Source organism: Nuphar pumila, chromosome 2 (genome assembly GCF_984573655.1).
Source record: "Nuphar pumila chromosome 2, dmNupPumi1.hap1.1, whole genome shotgun sequence".
Classification (NCBI taxonomy): domain Eukaryota; kingdom Viridiplantae; phylum Streptophyta; class Magnoliopsida; order Nymphaeales; family Nymphaeaceae; genus Nuphar; species Nuphar pumila.
Genome location: NC_143250.1, coordinates 87,903,012 through 87,923,388, shown reverse-complemented (window position 1 = coordinate 87,923,388; position 20,377 = coordinate 87,903,012). Strand labels below are relative to the sequence as shown.

Genomic DNA, 20,377 nt, shown 5'->3' with positions numbered 1-20,377 from the left:
CTAGTATAAACAAATATAAGGATATCTACCCAAGAGTAGAGGATAAAATGTCAGAAAGCCCCAGGAAGGTTGGCATTGCCCAATAGCAGTTTAGACCATTTCCAAATTGAAGCAAGTGTATATCGAAGCATCCTCTCTGAGGCAACCAAAGATAGAAGAAAGATATGCAGCATCAGGACTCAAATGGATCAAGCCAGCCTCAATTGGTTACCGCCCCCTCCTATCCCTTCTTGCACCTACGTTGACCCAACAGTTAGGCCCAATGACCAGATCAGGCTAATCCCTGGACCACGGTTGTCAGTCAAAACAATTTCTATTGTAAGAAATGGTACCAAAATAACACTTTTTGCCAACTAAATGGGTCACATCAGCTGGTTGTTTAGAAGCTAGTTCTTTAATAGAAAACAATATTATCCAAGAAGCCCTAATAAGACTTAAAATACATCACATATCACACCTAGCAGGTAAAGATACTTCAAATGAACAAGAATTAAAAATACAAAGTGATTCCCTTACAGAAAACTGATCTATTAGACATGGCATAACAGTATAAGAAGACATGCCCATTATCTTTCAAAATGGTGCAGCTAAGGATATATAAGCATTCATGTCCTTTAGTCTAGAGACTCCATACAAGGCCGACACAAAGATATCCCTTCAAAAAGTTTTTAAAGTAATGCAAAACTCACCTGATAAAGTAAACTTCCGTTGCTGACAGCAACAAGCTTGTGGTCCACAGTAAACTCTAGATCATAGCTGAAGAAAGCAAAGGTGACCATAAGTATAACTGCCAAAATATTTTAAAATAAATATTAAACTGAAACAAGTCCCAGACAGGCAGGCCAACATATCAGAGTATCCAGTTGGGTCAAATCTCCAGGACATAGTTCCCTTGGAGACTTGGACCAATTAGATTGAAATTTATACAACTGCTACCATATTATATAATATACCTAATGGAAAACGATAAATAAACCAATAAAACACCCTAATCGAGTAATATTACCAGCAACGCTGCATACTGCTGTCTATGCAAGGAAACCAACAGTGTGCCCGCCTTATCTGATTATCTGTATGAATTATGTTATCCCTAAAATGGATGCCTGTTTCTGCCTTCTCTACCCAATAATCAATACGAACCAATTTTATATTCTGCACCCAATATCAACCTACATGAGAAACCACAAACAAATTGAACCATTTCATGAAAACATAAGATTAATCCCCAGATGACTCGGAAAAACAAAAATTGTAAAAAAGCTGGTCCGACAGAGCATTCTCAGTTCATGCACTCAGATATCATAGTATCTTGGAAATGCCACCTTGTCACCCAATGAAGGTTGTGGCTTTTCATCCGCACCTTCCCGACTCTGCCCTTCAGTAGTTAAGTTCACTGACTTACTGCACAGGATAAGTAGATTTGGAGCCATTTCTTTGTCTAGCGAAGACATGTAGCTCATGCTAGCAGCATCAGCAGCATTTGCAGTACAAGTTACGGAATGCCATCTCTTTTCATCTTCAACGCGTTGATAATGAGGGAAAAATTCAAATGCCGCTGGCTCACCATCTACCAATATACCTTCTATCGTCATGTTATCAGCATGTAATCCCACAATCCCACTCTCTGGTGGACTGACTTTCAGCTCGGTGTACCTTGATAAACAAGGAAATAAGTACGTGGGTCAGAACCCTTAACAAAAGACTACAGCACATGAATTGGGATACCAATAAACCGTGGCATCTGCTTAACGGAAAATCCCAATAAAAACAGTGCACAATTAAATATGAACAACCTGAAAGTTCATAAACCGTTCAAAGTCTTGTGAAACCAAACAGAAAAGTACAGTAATGGAAATGCAAGCATCTTCCTCTGTCTTATGAGAATCCGAAACGTTGATCTCATTATATCCATGACATACATACCCAACGCAGATACTGTTAGGGGTGCGATCAGACCAGCACTAATGCACCAGATCCCATCAGAACTCCAAAGTTAAGCGTACTTGGGAGAGAAACGTAATTTCCACCACGAATCACCCACAAACGCAACCCATCGTTCGAGTAAACGAAACGGATCGCAAAACCAGAGGTTGATTAAAGCGAGAATTCGGAAACAAGAAGTTTAGATATCCAACCCTACTTTGTTCCTTTTTCTTCTACCCGATACACGATATAAAATGCCCTAATTCAGCGTGAACCAAGGAAATCGACAAAGGCGAGATGAAACTCTGATTAGAAGATGATCTCACTGACTACTCGGCAACGATTTCTTGATCCACGAAATAGTCCGAAATTCCTAACTAAGTAGAATCTAGGGTTTGCACCGAATCAAGAACAAATAAGCAAAATGGATGAACGAGAAGGGGGGAGAGTACCCGTAGAGTCGCTTGTTCTCCATGTCGACGGAGAGACAGATCTTCTGGTGGCGGACAACCGCGCCGGAGCTCTCCGGCTTCTGATCCTCTCCCTTCTGCTTCCGAGCCTTCGCCATTCCGGGAAGGGGTGGGCTTACCGCTCACGAACTCACAGAACCGCCAGCACCACGAGGGGCATCTAAGTGCAAAAGCTTTCTCGGGTTTTAGAGGGAAACGGAGAACCCCTATTTATAGACGCTCTCCCGTTCGCGGGAGGCTGCATTATCCCTGAAATTAGAGGCGCCCTTTTTTTCTATGTAGCACGTCTGTATACAGCAGAGTCTCCTCCGATGTGGTCGTCCGTCCTTTCTCGAGATGGACGGACCACGTAACTTGACCGTATTAAAGGGTTCGTAGAATAACGGAAAGAGTTCAAACTGGGCTCATTAAAGCTGAAACTGAAATAGAGTATGCACGAGCTGAGCAGGCACCTGAGCTCGTAACGAACTGAGCTAGGTCAGCTGGCTCGTAAACAAAGAAATACTATTTTTTTGTGAATTATAATAATGGAATTTAAAATCGTGCCTTTTTAACCTCCTTTTTTTCCTAAGCCACGCGTTCCAAGGAACTACTCCACAATGTAATCAATGACAAAGCATATAATATTGTACAAGAGGGAGAAATATTGGCCACATTCATCGGTTGCAAACTCATAGGTGCTCGTTGTTTTGATCAAATCTTGCATAATTGATGTTCGGCATAGTCATAGTAGTACCAATCGACTCTTAAATTATATTTTTTAATATAAATATTTGAATGTTGAAAATTCAATGGATTGTATGCCATTGTTTTTTTAATAAAAAATTTAGACGTACACATAAAAAAATAAATACAATGCAAGAGACTGTTTCTATTAAGCCAAACATATATATCATATCTAGAGGGTTAGATTTGCAAAAAAAAAAAGGTTTTCCACCATGAATTTGGAACTTATAATTATAGATAACATTTTTTACATATTTTTCCTAAGGTTATACCTTGTTTTCATATTCAGTTGGTGTAGTTTTTACCATAGTTACCAAGAAGAAACAAAATGGATATCAGAAGAAATACTTGAAGCGGATGCTGGGAAGCGAATGTCAAAAAGTAATATGAAGCAAGAAGCGCAATACGGTTGTGAAGTGATTGTGCAAGCATATAAAAAAAAAACACATACAAAGCAATATAAAGAGCAAGTGAAGGCAAATAATACATAACTAAGCACATATATTAAACAATATAATCCAACATGCACACTTTAAAACATTTATTATTTTGTAACATAACAAATATAAGAAGTGAAAAACATTGAGTGAAAGGGAATAGATATGGCAGTGGACCGGGGTCTCGGGGCGGGGGACAAGGTCTCCACCCCTGCCCCGTTTCAAAATCTGAACCTTTATCTCTGCATGGGGATGGATTTTAACCTCCACCCTCGCCTTCATCTCCGTGATCAGATCTTTGTGCCAGGTGTAGTTTCTTTAAGTTATAAATAAATAAAAAAATGTTCACATTAAGCAAGGGGTAAGCTCAAGGAATATTAGGCTGTCATGACAACCATTATAATTACGGCAGGCTGAGCGGTTTGGTCTCCGATTTGAGTATTTTTTAGCAGTAAATATCAAAAAAGTACAAAAGATGCATCGCAGAACCATGTTGAGAGTAGATATTGGAATTGGTACCAACGAGAGGTGTCATCTTTGAATCTCGGTCATAAGATGGCCTTGGGAACATGATGGATGTTCCTATGGAGGGTTTTGATTTCCGTCGTTGCAGTTTCTTAGAATGGCTACGAAATGAATCTCATAGAATCGCGGAAGCTCACTGTGCGCACACTTCGGGCTGCACTCACCGTTGCCTTCTCCAAGCCATCCCCAGCCGACGTTCAAATATATGCTTCGCTGCTCCACGCCTGCGCCCGGCTTGGATGCATCACAGAGGGCAGAGAGATCCACGGCCGTTTGATAACGAGTGTTGGGTATCCTGGCTTGTTCTTGTCCAATCACCTCATTAACATGTATGCCAAGTGCGGCTGTTTGGGGTCTGCGCGGAAAGTGTTCGACGAAATGCCTGAACAAAACGTTGTCTCGTGGACTGCACTTCTCACAGGCTATGATCAGCGTAACCAACCTCATGACTGCTTAGATCTCTTCGCCCGGATGCATCAAGATTTGTTACTCCACGCACCCAATGAATTCACTTTTGGTAGTGTCCTCAGTGCATGTGCTGCCTTAGGAGGCTCGCCGAAGAAGGGTCAGCAGGTGCACGCTCTTTCCATCAAGACTGCATTCGATGCCCATGTTTATGTGGGTAATGCACTCATCACCATGTATTCTAGGTGTGAAAATGCGTTACAACATGCGGAGTTAGTCTTTCGGACGATGCCGGGGTGCAATATCATCACATGGAATTCGATGATTGCAGGTTACGAGCATTGCTCTTGCCATTTTGAAGCTTTTGAGCTCTTCATACAGCTGCACCATGCGGGAGCTTGGTGCGACCGTGTGACTTTGATCAGCATTCTGTCTTCTTGTTCCTCTTTTGCATCACTATCACCAGGGCTCCAGCTGCACTCGCTGATAACGAAGACGGGAATTTTGATGGAACTCGAAGTGAGTAGCTCGCTTTTGAAGGTGTATGCAAGTCTGGGCAATGCGAACGACTGCTTCAAAGTGTTCTTCTTTGAGATGCCAACTAGGGACATTGTTTCATGGACCGGAATGATCACTGCCTACTCCCAACATGGGCCAGAACAGGCTCTAGATTTGTTTCGGCAGCTAAGGAGACACGGTGAGTTCCCAGACCGGTTCACCTTTTCAATTGTTCTCAAGGCATGTGCAAATTTAGCAACCAGACAGCATGGCGCAACCATTCATGCCCAGGTCATTAAAGCCGGCTTAGAATCAGAAGTTGTGCTATGCAATATCCTAATACACATGTATGGACGGTGCGGGAAATTAGAATGTGCAGTACGTGCGTTTCGAGGAATGAAAAGGCATGATCTTGTTTCTTGGAACTCGATGATCAAAATTTATGCAGTGCATGGGCTTGCCACTGAGGCACTTGAATTGTTTTCTGAAATGCAAGCAGAAGGGGTACAGCCAGACAGTGCCACTTTTGTGGGTTTGCTGTCTGCTTGTAGCCATGCTGGACTTGTTGATGAAGGTTGCAAAATATTTGATAAGATGACCGTAAATCATGGAATTGAACCATTGAGAGATCATTTTTCGTGCATGATTGATATTCTTGGGCGTGCAGGGCGTTTGAAAGAGGCAGAGGATCTTATTGGGAGGATGCCAATGGAGGCTGACCCTGTAATATGGCTTGGATTGCTGAGTGCTTGCAGGGTTCATGGGGACATGATAATTGGAGCAAGAGTTGCCAATCAGTTGCTTGAGCTTGAACCCAGTAAGTCAGCCGCTTATGTGTTGATGTCTAATATCTACATTGCTAGTGGGAATCCGAGTGAAGCTGCCCTCCTTAGGAAGAAGATGAAGGAGACCAGGGTGAAGAAAGAACCAGGATTGAGTTGGATAGAGATTGAGAATAAGGTGCATAGTTTCAGAGTGGCTGATAAACAGCACCCTCAATGTGATGCCATCTATGCCATGGTTGAAAGCATGATTGCACGTTTGAAGGACGTGGGTTACATACCTTCAACAAGCCTGGTATTGCACGAGGTTGAAGAAGAACAGAAGGAAGAGCAGCTCTACTATCACAGCGAGAAGCTGGCTTTGGCCTTTGGGTTGATGAGAAGTTCTAGTGAGTGCTCTATCACAATCATGAAGAACATTAGGATATGTCTTGATTGCCATAACTTTATGAAGTTGGCATCTGAGTGTTTTAAGAGAGATATTGTAGTGAGAGATGCTAATCGTTTTCACCATTTTAGGAATGGATCTTGTTCTTGTAAAGACTATTGGTAAATCTGAGCTACTAACAGTGACAGAGCTGGTACCCCTGAACATAGCTGTTGTATTAAATTATTCATTTCTCAGGAGAAATACTTTCAAGACTGTTAACACTGCCAGTTGAATCCCACATAGAGATGGAGAATGTTACAGACCAGGAGTCTCATTAGTATTGCTAAAGCATTTCCGATGTTCCTCTCAACAAAAAGCCGAAGCATTGCTTGAAGTGAAGAAATTTCTTTGTTGCTTCTGGCTCCTGTTGGTGCTTGGTAACATGCTCAAATCTTGCCATAAGAAAAATCAGCAATTTGTCATTTTTCAGGTGACTTGTATCATGTGTTGGCTGATGTTAGAATCTTGAAATATGATGTTGTTCAAAGTGAAACATGATCCGGTGACTTTACAAGTGATGGCTGATAATGTACATGTAGATATCCTATCATTGAATAGGAATTAGGAAATACCCAGTTTAAGTTCGTACATGGTCTGCGGCAGCTGCCTATGCAATTTTGCTAAGAAATGTTCATCTACAGAGGCTGCAGAGTAGTAGCAGATTTCTTGGGACTTTGGATTTCAGTAACTTTGCTGAGCATGCCGAGGATGGAGCTGAACAGGGGATTTGCCAGGCACAGTGTTATGCACTAATAACAGAGAGCACTTTATCGTGTTAAGAGTTTGAATTCATCAAAAGTTAATTTTTTTTTTTTACAAACAAAGCAACCCTCACCAGAACAGGGACGCTTAATGGGCCTGCCTTCGTAAAACTCCAAGTTGAGGACACGACCACCCAGCCTTACGTGCCCCAACCGTGATAAAGCTACAGCAGCCCCCTTGCCGCCAGTGGTATTTGGTCTTGGGACTTCAACTTCACATACCCAGCTAATCAGATGGGTAACTACCGCAGTGGTAGAAGTTAAATATGGTCTCCGAAACAGAGAGTAGAATGCACAAACGCCGGAGCACGAAGATGGCAGGAAACTTTGTATGAACAAACTCACTGATGAGTCTCCCTGTGGACTAAGGGAGAATATTCGTGTGCGAGAAACTGATTTTTTCTCAGAGTGCCAGTTAGAACTTACCACTGCAGGAATTATTTAAATTGTTTTGAATGATTTAAAATGGAAGGCTTGTGGAATAATCACGGGGATTATGTATACGTGATCTTACACGGCATCCTATCCATGCTAGTAAAAGGAGCAACGAGGAGCATTTGTGACCAAAAATCTACAAGCGTATTAAAATTTTTGAATGACATGGATATGCAAGGTGGGCTAATTGTGGAGCTCATTGCCTCCGTCACTAACATGATAAACGAGCACGCAGAGAATTGATTCACACGCAACCACAAACACGCACAATATAACGTGGTTCGAATCATTGTGATCCTATTTCCACGAAAGCCTCACCTGAACACGTCCACACGGTGAGGGGTTTATTCTCCATTGATCTAAATATATAGAACATACAGGTGGTCATGGACAATGGCTTACAAGAGATCATGTTTCTTATGTGAGAGTCCTTGAATGACTTCATTTGATGAAGACGTGAGTGTGAGAGTCCTACCCATGTAAGAGTCCAAGGTTTGGTTATCTTCGTTTGCTTGAGAGTCCTTATCTTTATAGGTTTTCTTGGATTCCTTAGCTCTCTTGATTGTGTCCTCATTTGTTTGCTTGGCTTCCTTAATGGAGAGAGTTGCTGGAACATTCTTGTTACTGGATCTGGATTAGGTAGTCTAACATCCCCCTTGCAAATGCAACTGTTTGGAGTAGACATTGAGCTTGTAGTGTAGTAACAAAAACTGTGAGACCCGTAGGGCTTTGGTGAGAACATCACTAATTTGATCTGACGAACTTGAGTTTGCCCTTGGCAACGTGATCCCTGACAAAGTTTCCATTGATTTCAATGTGCTTACTGCGGCTGTGAAAGATGGGATTGGATAAGTAGCAAAGACATTGTCACACTAAAGTTTAGGGGGAAGAATGTATTGGAACTCCAAGTTCCCGAAAAAGTGCACGAATCCGGGAGATTTAAGCGGCTGCATTTGCTACGGCTCTATACTTGAACTAGCCACAACATGTTTCTTCAAGCTCCAAGAAATAATGTTTGGACCCAGGTGCCAAAATGTGGACTTTTGATCATCAAGGGATCCCACCCAGTCAATGTTTGAAAAGAGAGAGAGAGAGAGAGAGACGAAAAGCGATCAACGTTACTTAAAAGTGAAACTCAACAAAGCGTTGAGACCCACAAGCACAAACACAACAGCATAGCATGAGAACACCAATAACACAAAACAGAACACTCATAGAGGACCACAAACATCTATATGAGGATCGGTTTGTGGCAGAGGCAGGTCTTTGAGATATATGCGTAAGATAGCATACACATCAGCCAAGACCCTATGGGTCAAACGGTTAAGGTTGAACAGGACATCCCGAAAAGTAGCATCATTTCTGGCCATCCATATGAACCACCACACTGTAAACAACCAAACTCTCCAAATAGTCCTCCACTTCTTTTCGCGTCTACTTATAGCAGGGCCAAGGATAAATCTAACACAAAGCAACCCTCCCGCACAACAACTGATGGAGCCCTCCAAGTTTTAGAAAACAATTCTTGAAACACTTCACACGACCAGAAAAGGTGTTGTGTAGTTTCTTCAGCCTGTCGACAAAGCACACACCAACTGGGAAACTGAAAACCCATCCTCTTGATATTGTTATGGGTCTGTATCCGGTCATAAAGAATCAACCAAGTCAATACCTTGGTCCTCGGAGATGGTCCCTTCGCCCATAGAGCATTGTTGAAGATCCAACCCTGACCTGGAGGCAGAAGAGAACGGTAGACCTTGTGGACTTGGAAAACTCCCGCATTTGAGACTGCCCATTGAAGCCAAGATCCGTCTACCCCTACGTCCAAATCCCTGTCAAGAAACAAACGCAATGCCCTAAACCACATTTTCCTCAAATGCAATGTGTATGGTCCACGAGCCCCCCGGCGAACAACAAGCGAACACTATAAGAAAAATGTTAATTAGCGACGGAAATTTGCGACGGATTTTTTCCGTCGCAAATTAGCGACAGATTAGCTAGAGAAAACTTTCTTAATGAATTCGTCGCTAAGTAGCGACGGATTAGCGATGAAAGTTGTTTCATCGCTAATCAGTCGCTAATTAGCGACGAATTAACGACAACAATTATTTCGTCGCTAATTCTCAATACAAGAAAAACATTTTAGCGAGGGATTTAGCGAGGGAATTTTTCCGTCGCTAATTTTCGATTTAAACCGAGCGCGAAATTTTCCCTCTCTCCCTGTTTGAAATTTAAATCGACCGCGCTCGATTTAAACTAAGCGACGTCGGAGAGCTTATTGGAGAGCATGTACATGAGAGTGGAGGACGGTGACGCCGGAGGACAGTCGGCGATCGCTGGAGGACGTCAGCGCCGGTTCACGGAGGACGACAACGCCGATTCACGGAGGACGGCGACGCCGGAGGACAGCGACGCCGGAGAACGGTCGGCAATCGCTGGATGATGTCGGCGCCGGTTCACGGAGGACAACAACGTCGGTTCACGGAGGACGGTGACGGTGAAGGACAGTCGGCGATCGCTGGAGGACGTCGGCGATCGCTGGAGGACGTCGGCGCCGGTTCACGGAGGACGATGACGCCGGTCCACGGAGGATGACGGCGACGCCGGTTCACGGAAGATGACGGTGCCAGTTCATGGAGGACGGCGACGCCGGAGAGCACCGGTTCATGGAGGACGGCGATGCCGGTTCGCGATGAGGCAGAGCGATCGTTATGTGCATGCAATGCCTGTCGGGTGCGGTATAAGTCCGGCTTAGTGCTGCCGGAATACCGCCCGACAAGGATCAATTTTTTTTTATTTTTTTTTAAAAATTTAGCGACAGATTAGCGACGGATAATGTCCGTCGCTAATCTGTCGCAAATTAGCGACGGAATTAACGACAGATAATTTTTTCCGCTAATTAGCGAGCAAAAATTCGCGATGGCCTCTATCCATCGCTAATCCGTCGCTAAGCCGTCGCTAAACAGTTTAGCGACGGCTTAGTGACGGATTAGCGATGGATAGAGGCCGTCGCTAATCCACGGTTTTCTTGTAGTGGAATCGATTAGACCATATTTTAGCCGTAGGAAGTTTGCGCATGCATCCTGTGACGTATGAGCCAACCAGCACTGCTTCACAGCCAATGCCACACTCCTTTTACGCAAAGCAAAAATTCATAAGCCAACCATAGTCTTTGGCATAACGATGGAGTCCCATCCCACCAAGTGCCTCTTATAAGGTCCATTTACACCATGCCACAAAAACCTTGACAAGACGCGCTTCAGTTGGTGCTCAACATTGACAGGCATGGCACAAACCGACATGAAAAATTCTGGAATTGCTGACAAAACATGCTTGATCAAAGTAATTCTGCCCGCAAGAGACAAATATCTTGCACGCCAAGACTGGAGCTGAAGACACACCTTGTCAACAACGGGTGCCCATGATGTTTTAGAGGTTGACTTGACTTGTAGGGGGAGGCCCAAGTACTTGATCGGCAACGGCCCTATTGCGCAGTTGAAAATTTTTTCCACCGTATTTTGACTGGTCGGATCGCCATTCAGAAACGTGATCGAACAGTTATTTTCATTTAGCTTCAGCGCAGACAACGCTGCAAAAAACATGAGAATAAGCCTGACGCGAAGCATCTGCTGTATTGAAGCCCTTCCAAAAACTAGCATATCGTCTGCATATTGTATAATATGACTTGAAAAGCCTTGGATATCCAATGACTGTAAGAAGCCCCTTGTCTGCGCGCGCCTAAGAATCACTGCAAGTCCTTCTGTCACTGTATTAAACAAAAGCGGAGATAGCGGACATCCCTGCCGTAAGCCCCGCCGCAAAGAAAATTGCTCACCCTTTACCCCGTTAATGGACACCATGGCTTGTGCATTGGTAATAAGCTCTGACACCCATCTGGAAAAACGGCTACCGAATCCCATGTGATTCACCACTTGCGACAGAAAAGGCCAGTACACAGAATCATATGCTTTATTAAAATCAAGCTTCAACACGAAGTAAGGAGTCTGAGAGAATCTTATCAAAAGTCTATAATGAATACTCCTTGAGGTAGTGTAAAATTTGTTTTACGGCAATCCAATGGTCAATAGTTGATTGATGCATATATGTATTGACAAACCCGATTTACAAAGGAAAGTAAGATCTGGTTAGGTGAGTCATATATTGCAAGGCACCCCCGACAGTGCGATAGAGAGTCAGATCATGAAACGAAGGGCCATCGGAGGTCAACGGCACATTTGGGGCCATAGGAGTGATGATTTGCTTAGCACCAAGCATGAATGTCCAATTTAGAATATCAAGAACATATTTACGCTATGAGCGAAAGAGACCAACTGCGGTATGAACAACTTTGATGCCTAAGAAGTATTTCAATGGCTCAAAATCCTTTAAGGTGAAATTATGACTGAGCTTGTGAATAAGAGACTGAGCAAAAAAAGTAGAGCTGTTTGTAACAACGATGTCATCAACATATACCAAGATGTAAATAGTTAAATTAGGTATTCACAGAATAAATAGAGAAGCAGCTGCCCGAGATTCAACAAAATCATTTTGTATATGAGCATTAGTGAGATGTTGGTATCACTCCCTAGGGGCATGTTTAATCCTATAAAGAGCTGGATTGAGCTTACACACATGGTGGAGAAGGTGAGGATCTCAAAACCCTAGTGATTGCTCCATGTAAACATCCTCATTAATAGATCTACGTAGAAAAGCATTGTAAACATCAAGCTGATGGATATACCAACGCTGACCGAGAGCCACAATTTGAAAAACACAAATTGTAAGAGCTTTGACAATTAGATTAAACATTTTAAAGTAGTCAATTCCTTATTCTTGATGAAAGTTTTTGGTAATAAGGTGAGCTTTGTATCATTTAAGAGAATCATCCACCTTTGGCTTAATATGATAAATTCATTTACATCCAATAAGATTCTGGGACGGATCAAGGGAGACAAGAGTCCAAGTTTTGTTTTTTAAAGCATCGAACACTCTGTCTGCATGGTATCATACTAGTGAGCCTGAGATTGGGCTTGTTTATAAGAGGTAGGTTCAAGGTTGGTGAATGGCTCAATAATAATGGCAATAGGTAGAGGGTACTTTGTGGCTTGGAAGAGTTTGGGTTTAAAGGTCCCTTCCAGCGCATAGGTAATCATAGGATGAGTGCATAGTGGGGGAGAAGGGGTAGGTAGAACAGAAGGGGCAGGTGGAAGAGTGGTTCTCATGTCAGCAAAGAGAGAAGTCCTAAAAGAACTAGAGCAGTAGTAGGAAAGGAAGGAACGTTGGACTCCTGACAGGGAGGTGGTGGGACGGTAATAAGGATAAAAGGAGGAGTTTCCAATTGAGTTGGTTGTTTGGGAGGAATAGAATGGTGAGTTTGAAATGAGGAGTCTTCATAAAAAATGGCATGGCAAGATACGAGGATTTTTTGAGTTGTGGGATTCATGCAAAGATAGCCACGATGATTTGGATAGTAACCAAGGAAAATGTGACATGAGGACTTAGAGTCTAATTTGTGAACTCGATAAGATTGCAAGTACGAGTAACATGCACAACCAAGTTTTTTAAAAAAAGTGTAGATTGGTGTTTGATGAAAAAGAATTTCAAAAGAAGACTTAAGACTAATTAAACTAGGTCAGAACATGGGCTTGAGCTAAGATAGAGAGTTTGAATTCGATAAAATATCAATGTTTGCACTCAATTGATCTATTTTGTTCTTGTGTATGTGGACAAGAAATAGAATGTCCAATCCCATATTTTTCAAGAAATGGATCAAGGGCCTTAAATTCTCCCTCATAATCAGTTTGTAAAAATTTTATTTTTTTCCCAACGATGTTTTCAACATGTGCTTTAAACTTTCGAAAAATAATAATCACATTAGATTTATTTTTCATAAAAAATATCCAAGTAAATCGAGAGAATTCATCAATAAAGCTAAGATAATATCTGAAACCTTGAGCACCAAAAATTGGGGCAAAACCCCACACATCAGCAAAAATCAAATTTAAAAGTTAAAAAATCTTATACATGTTTCTTGAGAAGGAAAGTCTATGGTGTTTTCCTCTTTCACAGGCTTCACACAATCTAGAATCAACTTTATTAATAAAGGCAGTCTAAATTTGGAAATAACTTGTTGAATGATCCTTAACGTCGGGTGACTCAACCTACAGTGCCACAGGAAAGTAGGTGTTAGCTCTCCTACTTGAGCTTCTTTATCAGGACTAAGGTGTACATGATACAATCCATTCATGGTCCTTACTTGGAGGATTTCTTTCCTTATTATTAAATCCTTAACAAACAGTGAAACAGGTGAAACTAAAAAACAACATTATTATCTCGAGTAAATCTTTGAACATATAATAGTTGTTCTCTGATTTGAAGAACATTTAATATATCTCATAAAATAAATTTAGTTTCAACATTAGAAAAATAAGAATCACCAATATAAGTTATAGGCAAACATGTCCTATTACCAACTTTAACTTCCTTTATAATCATAGTGGAGAAATAGAAAATTCAAATATGGTGAGAGGCGCCTGAATCTGAATCATCTAGGACATGTTTGCTTGCCATAGTCAGCTGGTGGGTAATGGATTGTTCTCTTTGAAAATGCTCATCAAATATTATTCTCTCATTTTTTAAGTGTATGCAGTTGATCTTTTAACTACACTACGTGAAATCGATAGTGGGCAGCATAGGTTTCTCTCAAAGCTCCTCATACCTCATATTAGGTTTTCATACCAACGACGACCTGTGTATGAACAAGTCCAATTAAGAAGGAGATAGGTCAGTTGAAGAGAAGCTGATCATGGAGTTGCCACATAATGAACTAGGGATTAAGGATTTGTTTTTCATCTGAAGTAACAAATCTGGTTGGGGCATGACCTTTATCCATGAATTCATATAGATCATATTATACCAATAGTGGGATGAATTGAGACTCCCACGACACATAGTTATCCTTTGACGATTTGGTACTTAAGAAATATTGCAAAGTAGTTGGGGCAGGTAAGATCAAGCTTATCTTTGAGTTTGTGCTTGTCAATGTTGAGGAAGACATGATGCCCAGATACCATAAACATGCGGGCAGGTTATATGTTCCCCCCAGGAACATGCACTGTAGCTACAGTGCATGTTCTTGGGTCCCCACTGAGCGCTGCATGGTGCTCAGTGGGGTGTAGGGGGGAGTCATACACTGTCGTTTCCCCCCATGAACATGCACTGTAGCTGCAGTGCATGTTCTTGGGTCCCCACTGAGCGCCGCATGGCGCTCAGTGGGGTGTAGGGGGCAGTCGTACACCACCGTACATCCTGCAGGCTGATGTACGGCTCCCCCTACACCCCATTGACACACTGTAGCTACAATGCATGTTCTGGGGGTGCATACGCAACACCCTCTCCATAAATGTGCACAAAAAAAATTGATTACAACCACAAACACTCGAACACATATAATAACATGGTCAGTGTGATCCTATGTCCAAGAAACCCTCACCTCAACACATCCACACGGTGAGTGCACTACAAGAAAATATGGAATTAGCTACGGAAGTTAGAGACGGAATTATTCAGTCGCTAACTAGCGACAGATTAATGAGAGAAACAAATTCGTCGCTAAAATGAATAATATTTATGAAAATAGCGATGGCATAGGTTATGTCGCAAACGTCGTCGCTATTTAGCGATGGATTTTGTGACAGAATAGATTCCGTCACTATTTTCGTATTTTGTCGTAATAGTCACGCCATTCAACAACGAATTTGGCGACAGAATAGATTCTGTCGCTATTTTCGTAATTTTGATTTACGACGACGTAGCGACGAAATAATTCCATCGCTAAATGTCGCGTAAATCCCTAATCCCAGCCTTCTTTCTCTTTTCTTGTTTTGCTGCCTCTTCCACTGCTCCCGCCTGCTGCCCTCTCCCTCCCGCCGCCCTCTTCCTCCCACCGCTCGCCGACCGCCGCTCCCCGTCAGCCTCCCACCACCGCTCGACGACGCGCACGCAAACCTTTCCGTCGGCAGGGGGCCGACCCCCCATGCATTTTCGTCGGCAGGGGGTCGACCCCCTGCGTTTTCGGCAGCAGGGGGTCGACCCCCTGCGTTTTCGGCAGCAGGGGGTCGACCCCTCTGCGTTTCCGGCAGCAAGGGGTCGACCCCCTTGCGTTTCCGACAGGGGGTCGACCCCCTGCGTTTCCTGCTGCAGGGCGCAGGGGGTTGCCCCCCCCTGCGTTTCCGGCAGGCAGGGGGTCGACCCATCTGCGTTTTCGGCAGGGGGTTGACCCCCTGCGTTTTCGGCAGGGGGTTGATCCCTTGTGTTTTCGGCATGGGGTTGACCCCCTGCGTTTTCGGTAGCAGAGGGTCACCCCCTGTGTTTCCGGTAGGGGGTCGACCCCCTGCGTTTCCGACAGCAGGGCGCATAGGGTCACCCTCCCTGCGTTTCCGGCAGGCAGGGGGTCGCCCCCCCCCCCTGCATTTCCGGCAGGCAGGGGGTCGACCCCATGCGTTTTCGGCAGGGGGTCAACCCCATGCGTTTCCGGCAGAGGGTCGCCCCCTGCGTTTCCGGCAGGCAGAGAGTCACCCCCCATGTGTTTCTGGTAGGCAAGGGGTCGCCCCCCCTGCGTTTCCGGCAGGCAAGGGGTTGCCTCTCTGCGTTCTGTGAAACTGCATCATTCTGTGAAACTGCGAATGACTCATTAAATCAGTTATAGTTTGTTTGATGGTTTCTGCTACTCGGATAACTCTAGTAAAGGTAGAGCTAATACGTGCACCAAAGCCCGGCTTCTAGAAGGGCCGCGTTTTTTAGATAAAAGGCCTATGCAAGATTTTTTCATTTGCCTCGATTTTTTTTTTCGACAAGTGGTAACTTCATTTTAACACAGTGTTTTTTGTAGATTTCTCAACGGAACTCGCTTGTGCCCCGCCACTCGTGGTAAGTAAGTGACAAAAATAATGCAAATCGAGTAAATACCCGTGGGAAGTAAGTGATGCAAGCACATCACATGTTATTTGATTTATTGGATGTAACACTTTATTGTTCACACACTCACTTAGTTGTTGATATTTAGGTCTGCTTTGTTGGAGTTCGGAGATCATGCTGAGCATGATTTTAATGTATGAGAATAAAAGTGTTCTTATTTTTGGAGTACGGATTCCATGCTAGGCATGGTAGTAGTTAGCGGGATATTAAAGTGTGTTTGTTGCAGGTACATGTTTGGCATTTGTTTGATATGAATGATTTTGATGTATTGTAATGTTTGATGTGATTGTATCCACGCTTGCATGTAGTTACTTTCAATTTGATTATGGCTTCCATGTAAAATTGTATAATTAAAGCATGCTTCAAATGAATATATCGTGTCATGAGTAGTTTGCACATGAAAATATTAAGTTATCAATGCATGCATCATAATTCTTGTGATTGTATGACATCATATATTGCATGATAAATTTGATATTTTCTTCATCATAGCATTCTGATGGTTCTCTTTTAACTGGTTAGGATACTATTCGTAACATCATACGACAAAATGACTGCAAACCGTGAATGGATGTACCGTAGGATAGTGGATAATGAGTTATCGCATGAATATATGGATGGTGTTGAAAGTTTTATTGAATTTGCAACGACAAGTGTCAGTACAGTGGATCTCACAGGTCGAATTAGGTGTCCTTGCAAGATTTGTAAGAATAATCGATTTGTAGAACCTCATGGCGTTAGACATCACCTATACAAGAAGGGTTTTGTGAGTGATTATCAGAATTAGAGGTTTCATGGAGAAGAATTTAAAAATAATTTTGATGCATGGGTGAATATGGTGCACGATAATCCATATATGAGTTTGATATTTGATGCCGCAGGAACAAAACAGGGTTTTGCTATGAGTTATAGTGATGTAAGAACTACAGTAGATGAAGAATCACCAAACGATGCAGCTAGTAGATTTTATGATTTACTTAGAGATGTTGATGAGCCACTTTGAAACGGCTGCGAGAGTCACACTATCTTGTCTGCAGTTCTTTAACTAATGAATTTGAAGTACGAGTATAATTTGAGTCAATCATGTTTTGACCGTTTGTGCATGAACGTGAAGAGTATATTGCCCAAAGATGAGAAATTGCCACAAAATTTCTATTGTGCGAAAGTTATGGTCAACGCTCTAGGTATGGGGTATAAAAAGATCGATGCTTGTCCAAATCACTGCATGTTGTATTTCAAGGATCATGAAAACAATATATCATGCCCATCATATGAGCATCATCGGTTCAAGCCAAAGACAAGAGGCAATGGTAGCACGAGATCAAAAGAAGTTTCATACAAGTCGCTCTGCTATTTTCCTATCACTTCTAGATTGGAACGATTGTATATATATTCAAGGACAGCTAAACACATGAGATGGCATGCAAATAAAGTTCGACACGATGAAGACAAGATCACACATCCTGATGACGCTGAAGCTTGGAAGCACTTTGATCGTACTCATCAGAACTTCGCAATAGAAGTGAGAAATGTTAGACTCAGTCTATATACAGATGGATTTAATCCATTTGGGGGTAGATCAACTTCATACTCATGCTGCCCAATATTTGTAACTTCATACAACCTTCCACCAAGCTTGTGTATGAAGCGTCCAAATCTTTTCTTGTCTCTGTTGATCCCTGGTCTAACCTCACCTGGCCAAAATCTTGATGTATATTTAAGAACATTGATTGATGAACTAAAAGTACTGTGGGATGACGGTGTTACCACGTATGATGCAAAAAAAAAAACAAAATTTCAATATGAAGGCCGCAATTCTATGGACAATCAGTGACTTCCCTGCATATGTATTGTTATCTGGTTGGAGCACACATAGGAGGTTGGCATGTCCGTACTGCATGGAGGATACCAAAGCTTTTAGATTGACGCATGGAAGGAAGCATTGCTGGTTTGAGTGTCATTGTCAATTTCTACCCAGCGACCATATGTTCTGACGAGAAAGGAGTGTGTTTAGAACAGACACAACTGAAATGGAAGGTCCATCCACAAGATTGTCTGGCATAGAGATTCTAAGAAGATTGCGATACTTTCCAGATATATTAACAGATGCTCGCAGTTCTACACCCTTTCGTGGATTTGGGAAGGATCACAATTGAACAAAGAAATCTATTTTTTGGGAACTATCATACTGGTCGACCCTATTGATATGACATAATTTGGATGTGATGCATGTGAAGAAAAATGTGTTTGATAATGTATTCAATACAGTAATGAATGTTAAAGGGAAAACGAAGGATAATCCGAAGGCCCGTATGAATTTAAAAGTAATATGTAAAAAACCAGAATTAGAACTCAAATAGTATAATGGCAAAGTACTAAAACCAAAGGCAAAGTACGTGCTTGGACCTGATCAAATAAAGCATGTATGTCAATGGTTGAGACAATTGAGATTTCCAGATGGATATGTCTCTAACATTGCTCGGGCTGTGAAGATTGACGATGAACAGTTATATGGGTTGAAGAGCCATGATTGTTATATCTTTATGCAACGATTGATACCCTTAATATTCCATGATATGTTAGACAAACCTATATGGGGGGTATTGTCTGAGTTGAGTGGATTTTTTAGAACATTGTGAGCATCGGAAGTCGTAGTATCTGATGTAAAGAATCTGGAGGACTCTGTCATCACCACTGTTTGTCTGTTAGAAAAGATTTTTCGATGTTATGAAACATTTGATCATACATTTGCCATATGAACTAAGGGTTGGTGTTCCTGTGCAATATCGATGGATGTACCCATTTGAAAGGTATATGCTTTCTTATATTTGTCTCTTCAATGACAGATATTTTAAATCTGAAATGTATATTTTTGACAGATGCATGTTTGACCTCAAAAAAAAAGGTTCGTAATAAAGCAAGAGTAGAAGGCTCTATTTGTGAGGCGTACACTTTAGAAGAGATTTCAAAATTTTCATCTATGTACTTTGAACCTCAAATTCCAACACGTTACACATGCTCGCCTCGTAACGATGATAGAGAACAAGTAATTGTAGCTGACAAGCTGTCGATATTTCAACCACTTGGGCATGCATTTGGTAGTTGTCGATCAAGGCTCTTGACAGATCGAGAGTAAGACGCAACACACATCTATATTATTTTTAATTGCTCAACGATCGACCCATACATCAAGTAAGTATATGTAGATGCAACACAATTATAAATCCTTTTATGTTTTATACGTGCATGCATGGTTCGATAATATAAGTATTTATGGTTTGCAGACGATTTGATCTGGAGTTACGAAGAGAAGTTTCACATCTCACTGATGCAGAAGTACAAAAAGAACGTGAAACTAAGTTTGTGGAGTGGTTAAAACAGTTGGTAAGGATGCTAACATAAATTGTGTACTTGTAAACAACACTAAGTTACTTCATTGGTCGTGATCACAATCATTGTTTATGTTTGTGCGTAGGTCCGCCATGGTGATGTTAAAAATCAAAGAATATGTGATTTAGAAAATGGTCCGACCAAAGTTGTGCAATGTTACAACGGGTACATCGTAAATGGTTATCGATTCCATACAAAATATTACGGTATAAACAAATCAATGATGAATAGTGGCGTGTGTGTCAAGGGTAGCAGCTATAGTGAAAATGAACATGATTACTACGGTGTTATAAAGAAAATAATGGAGTTAACTTACTTAGGCATAAATAATATGGTAACTTTATTCAAGTGTCATTGGTTTGATCCAACTGCAACAAGACTCAACAAATCCTCAGGCATTGTGGAGGTGAATCATAAATCAAGGTTTGCAGCATATGAACCATTCATATTAGCCTCGCAAGCTCAACAAGTTTATTATACTTCATATCCGAGTACAAAAAAGTCAGATAGAAATGAATGGTGGGCAGTTTGCAAGGTGAAGTCCAAACTATACCCTAAGTATGATCAGTTACATGAAGACAAGTTAACTGAAGACAGTGATTACTATCAATCAGATGAT

General features: G+C 42.0%; 2 protein-coding genes across 2 annotated transcripts in view; one reads left to right on the top strand and one right to left on the bottom strand.

The window, feature by feature from the left end:
* The window catches only part of TAF2 (TBP-associated factor 2), a 62,563-nt gene extending 59,988 nt beyond the window's left edge, over window positions 1-2,575 (bottom strand). Inside the window, exons 1-4 of the mRNA XM_089996103.1 lie at window positions 2,376-2,575; window positions 1,323-1,653; window positions 1,007-1,152; window positions 690-756 (exon numbers count right to left, since the gene is read on the bottom strand). Of these exons, the coding sequence (XP_089852229.1) occupies window positions 690-756; window positions 1,007-1,152; window positions 1,323-1,653; window positions 2,376-2,491 (660 nt within the window). The 5' untranslated portion in view covers window positions 2,492-2,575. The remainder of the gene's footprint in view (window positions 1-689; window positions 757-1,006; window positions 1,153-1,322; window positions 1,654-2,375) is intronic.
* Window positions 2,576-4,189: 1,614 nt separating this feature from the next.
* On the top strand, window positions 4,190-6,975 carry LOC149845974 (pentatricopeptide repeat-containing protein At1g71420-like). The gene is made up of 3 exons (XM_089989995.1): window positions 4,190-6,155; window positions 6,286-6,347; window positions 6,838-6,975. Exons 1-3 carry the CDS (start codon window positions 4,190-4,192, stop codon window positions 6,973-6,975), a joined length of 2,166 nt encoding a protein of 721 aa, XP_089846121.1.
* The last annotated feature ends 13,402 nt before the right edge of the window (window positions 6,976-20,377 follow it).